General features: G+C 32.5%; 1 protein-coding gene across 1 annotated transcript; it reads left to right on the top strand.

Moving 5' to 3' along the window:
• Positions 1-1,182: 1,182 nt before the first annotated feature.
• On the top strand, positions 1,183-3,981 carry LOC127107731 (uncharacterized protein At5g01610). Its single transcript, XM_051045057.1, has 3 exons — positions 1,183-1,430; positions 2,419-2,473; positions 3,431-3,981. The coding sequence occupies exons 1-3, from the start codon at positions 1,344-1,346 to the stop codon at positions 3,799-3,801; spliced, it is 513 nt and encodes a 170-aa protein (XP_050901014.1). The 5' UTR covers positions 1,183-1,343; the 3' UTR covers positions 3,802-3,981.
• The last annotated feature ends 1,776 nt before the right edge of the window (positions 3,982-5,757 follow it).

Raw genomic sequence — 5,757 nt, 5'->3', positions numbered from 1 at the left:
GCTTAGATTTTGCTTTATTTTTTTATGCATTTTTTAATTTTTAATTTTTGTGTGTGCATGTGACATGAGATTCATGCAATAGAAGCATAGGCCACAGCTACGATTAGTTGGTATAAATGTGATGAACCACAAAACTTGCCGACATATTATTTCTATGCCTAAACATGAGTAAATATTTTTTATAAGATTTCTTTTTGTTGTTTAAGTTGCTTTGCTTGCCTAGAGTTTTATTTCTCTAATTTAAATAAAGTGCTTATTCTTTCCACTTGGCTAATGAATATCCATTTTACTATATAAAAAAATTATCCCAACAAAATAGAGACATGTCATAAGATTTGTTCGCATTGACAGAGAGTATATATTTTTTTAAGATTTTAAATTGCATAGTTTATAAATGGAAAAAACTCAACTACATTTTGGTAGATTTTTTAATAATTGTAAGTTTGAGTTGACTACTGATATTTTTATAGTAAAAGTTATTTTAAAACAAAATAAATAAAAAATTATTTTCTTATTTTTTCTTATATCAAACTACATTTTTATTGACTCCTTTTATCAAATATATTTTAAAAATATATACAGTTGTCCTTTTGATTTTTTTTAAATAATTACTTTTTTCAAAAATAATACGAAAATAATCACAATTTTAAAGTATTTATCATTATAACTATTTTATATAAAAAAGTCAAAATGCTATTTATTATGACACAATTATTGATCAAGTTGTATTCGGAATGACACATACACGTTAATTCGTCACATGCAATAGCGCATGCATGTGGCTACTCCTTTATTTGTTTACATATATATGCATAGATTGTAGTTATGCATACTCCTATATTTTACATGCAGTGATAATTATAATGACACATACTCATGCATTTTACATATATATACGTCACGTTTTTATATTATACATGCATGCATCAATTGCAGTGACGCATGCTTTTATATTTTATGTGCATACGTTAATTGCAGTGGCACCTGCTTATATATTTTGGATTACAGGAGCGCATGCTCTCGTATTTTACATAAAATATAGTTAGTTTGATAAATAAATTAAAATATAATTATTTTAGTATATTATTTTAAAATGTTAATTATTTAAAAAAAAATCTTTTCTTTCCACGCAAAGAAAAGTGAAATTTAAAAACGATAATATTAACAACGAATAAATAAATAAAATGACGAAAAAGTCCTTGCGAAGAAGCTGGTAACTTGATTCTCCTTCATCACGTTCACATTCATCTTTGTTTCTTTCTCTTTCTCTCACCGAACCGAAGAGAGAGAACCTTTTGAATCAAAAACGACTTGCGTTTTGGAGTTTTGTGTTGTAGAAGAAGATGGATCAAATGTTCAGCAAGGTTGGATCCTATTGGTTCAACCAGAAAGCCAACAAAGAGCTTACTTCCGTCGGTGATGACATCAATGTATTAAACCTAAATCTCCTAATTTCAATTTTTTTCAAATTTTCAATTAATTGTTATTGGATATACATGATCTGAAAAACGTTTCAAAAATTGTTAATTTTTATGGAAATTGAACCATGCTGTTACATATCATCAATTTTTATTGTTGTTTGGTATGATTTTGTATTACTTAGATGAAAAAATGAATGTTTAGGGTATTTTAAAAAATGTTTCTGTTGTAAGATATCTGAATTTTTAATTGGTAAATAGTTAGCTCAAAATATTATATTTTTGTTGATAGGAGAGTTTTATGTTGATTTTGGTGAAAAGAAATGTAGCCATAAACCTAATTTTAGTTATAGATATGAAAGAAATATAGCCATGTTATATTATATATGGTTTAATTCTTAAGATAAGATGTTATAACTAATGAGATGATTCTTGTAAAGGCTTTCGCGATTTCGGTCTGTATAGGTGTGTTACGATACTGATTGTGATCGTCGCGGTGTGAATTAACCATAATTTGTTTTTTATCATAAAAACGGTGAATAACTATATCGGTATCGGCTCCTTCCTATACCATTTTTGTCATGACCGTTTTTGCGGGAACAGACCTATTTTTAGAACCTTGGTGACGGAGTAGTGAAGTTGTTATATGAGAAGTAGGTTTATCTAGTTTGAGTGCCTTTTAGGGATATTTAAGTTGTGAATAGCATATGGGATAGTGGTTAAGCTCTGCAACTTAGGTTTATAAATCACCCGTAGATATAATGGTTCTAATTTGATTACACAAGTTTGAAGTAATGCCACATTAAGTGATTGTATAATCCACCATTAGCTTTGTTAGAAACCTTATCTTCCTGTTAGAGATAATGAAATATGACCCCTCTCATATGTTCTATTTTGAAAGTAAATGCTTCCCAAAACTACAATAAATGTCAAACAAGAATTTTCAATTTCATTGCTTGGGTTGTGTCTTTATTGACACGTTCTTTCTTTTGATATGTAGTCAATATCAAACAGTATCGAAGGAGGAACCAAATGGCTGGTCAACAAAATAAAAGGTTTGTATTTCCTATTTTCATTTATTGCTCAAATGTTTATCTTTCAAGTCCTGGCTAATTATGAAACCCATGTAATATTTGAGATTTCATTTGTGTTTAATCCTGTAATCCCAAATTAAAAAATGATCGAAAAATGGATCAAAAGACACTTGGTTAGGATGGATGTAATGTGTTATTTTTCTGTGCATATTGATATCAGTTAGATATCAGGACATGTGTTGTGGATTTAGAATGAAAATGAAGAACTGAAACAGGTTGTTCAATTTAGAGCCGTAGAACTAGGGGTGCAAAACGGGTCCGACCCGTTGGGCATGCCTGTTTTTCCAACATTTAAGTGCGGGGCGGGCCAAGGGTTTAGACTCGCACCCTCTAATGTGTCCGCCCCGCCCCACCCCGTTTTTTTGTGGCCATAGAATTTAACATAAAATTTGTATTTTTAGGTTTAAAATGTGCAGTGTCCACGGGCCCGCCCTGCCCTCACTTTTTGTGCGGGATTTTAGGCCCGCATCCTCATCTATGCCTGCCCGCCTCATTTTTTGCGGGGCGGGCATTGCCCGTTTGCCACCCCTACGTAGAACCATCAATTTGCTGCCTTTCCTTCTATAGTTTTGTTAACATAAATTTTCTAAAACCGTTTGCTGCTAGTGGTTCTGCTATATTTCTCTACTTCATGAATTGTTTATTATACAAAAGGTTTTCTTGGCTGAAATAATGATTTGTCATATTTTACTTCTCGGCCAAACAAAACAAAAAAGGGTTTCCTCAAGCAATAAGTGTGAATATTATGAAGATCCTACTTGATATAACAGCTATGATTGTTATTGAAATCTATTAAATGCACTTTTGTCACATGATTTCAAATCACATAGTTCTATTTGACATAGCAATAATAGTAGTTGTACAGCATCAAAAGATAGATTTCTATATTGAAGGGAACTTGATTATATCACTTGACAGGAAAGATGCAGAAGCCATTACCGGAGTTGTTAAAGGAGTATGATCTACCAATAGGAATCTTTCCTCGTGATGCAACAAACTACGAATTCAACGAAGAGACGGGAAAGCTTGTAGTCTTTGTTCCTCAGGTATGTGAAGTAGGTTACAGGGATTCATCTGTGTTGCGCTTCTTCACCTCCGTGACAGGTTATCTGGAGAAAGGAAAGCTAGCAGACATAGATGGAATGAAGACGAAAGTCATTATCTGGGTAAAAGTGACGACCATTTTATCCGAAGGGTCGAAGCTCTATGTGACAGCTGGCATGAAGAAAACAAGGAGTAGGGAAGCATATGATGTTACAAGAGATGGTGTACCTGTAGATAAGTTCTAAAACTTCCACATAATATTGTTATGAGTTTGACAATGTGTAAAGGCCTTTGTTGTTTTATAAATCATTCCGAGTCTCCTTTTGAATGGTTTGGTGGTTGTTTGTAAGTAGTAAATATATATTTCAGATCTTGCTGTGATTTGTGATTTCAGAAATGTGAAAAGTCTCTTTGATACTCGCTTATGATTATGAATTTATGATAAGTAATTTCAAGGGGTCTATAGCATTTCATTCATAAGAGTATGTTGAATGTATGTAGAAATAATAATGAGAATTTGAAAACTAGTTAGGACTTGGGAATGTAGCTCCTTTTGCAAGCATGAACGACTTCATTGAATTGGTTTCTATTAAACTCTACAGTTTGTATAAAAAGAATTTTAAAAAACGATGATAATTAATAGTAATACTACCACCAATTTAAAGTGTCTTATAACTCTTTGATCCATTTTAGATATCAACTTTAACTCCATATCAACTCTTGGCATTACTAACGTGGAGATGCATCTCTGGAATCACCATTGTATGGTGTTTTAAGTTGATTGAGGTAGTTTAATCAAATTAGTAAAAAGTGAGTCACACTCTAGAGATGTATATTCGGACGCACTCAATACACGCATAAAAGGTGTGACAAGTGATCCACACTTCGATTATTTCAAGGTGTTTTAAGTTGATTGAGGTAGTTTAATCAAATTAATAAAAAGTGAGTCACACTCCAGAGATGCATCTTCGGACGCACTCAATACACGCATAAAAGGTGTGACAAGTGATCCACACTTCGTTTATTTCAAAAACTAATCTGAAGATACATCTTTGGAATCACTATTGTATGGTGTTTTAAGTTGATTGAGCTAGTTTAATTAAATTAGTGACAATTTCGGAGATGCATCTTTGAAAACGTCAAGCGGGAATTTAAATAAAACAACATTCTTCCATGTTCTTCTTCATGATCAAACACCACTATTATATCAAAACCCTTTAAAAAAGCTCATTTCATTCTTATTCAATTTTTGCACTCCAAAACAACAATTTTGTGTTTTTTCACATCTAAAGGAGCAAAAGAAGTTGCAATTTAAGGTAAAGAACATGTTTTTCCTTCCACATATTTTGCATTAATCTGCTTGTAAAAATGAATATTGATTTTGGAGATGCATATTCGGATAAGGTTGCATATGTTTCAGATATGCATCTCCGAAGTTGTTCAAAAATTGATTTTGAATATTAAATTTGTTTTTCTGTTATGCTTGGTTGTAGATATGGTGCACTCTGACACTTTCCCTAAAGCTATTATGTATGTGGATGTTAAATCGGATGAAGTAGATAATGATATTAAATCGGGTGATGTCGAACATGATGTTAAATTGGTTAATGTCGAGGTGGATGTTAAACTGGTTGTTGTTGAGGTAGATGTTCATGAACAATTTATTACTAAACAACGGTTTGTTGAGCGTGCACATATGCTCCAATGGATCCTCACGGAGGTCGGTAAACTTGGGTTCGGTGTTGTAATTGGGAGATCTGATAATGGTTCTGATAGAAGACAAACATTTGAAACAATGAGATGCGAATGAAGTGGCATGTACCAATAACCTATTGGGAAGTTGAAATGGGATGACATCGGATCGAGAAAGTGTGGTTGTCCTTTTAAGGGTCGTGGATATCGTAAGGCGAATAGTACATGAATATTTAATGTAGTTTTTGGTGTACATAATCATTACTTCCAGTCACAAGTTAGTCGATCATGCCATTGTACGTCGTCTTAATCCTAAGGAGAATGAATTTGTTTCTGACGTGACATTGAATATTGTGTCGTCTAAAAACATACTTGAAACGTTGAAATGGAAAATACCTCAAAATGTCTCAAATATCAAGTGAATATACAATGTTTGTGTTGTAAACAACAAGGCGATAAGAGGACCACGAACTGAAATGCAACAACTGTTGAAGTTTTTGAATGATGAA

This window comes from Lathyrus oleraceus, chromosome 7 (assembly GCF_024323335.1).
Source record: "Lathyrus oleraceus cultivar Zhongwan6 chromosome 7, CAAS_Psat_ZW6_1.0, whole genome shotgun sequence".
NCBI classification, from domain to species: Eukaryota; Viridiplantae; Streptophyta; class Magnoliopsida; order Fabales; family Fabaceae; genus Lathyrus; species Lathyrus oleraceus.
The sequence above is the reverse complement of the archived record's forward strand: the minus strand, read 5'-3'. Positions and strand labels throughout refer to the sequence as shown.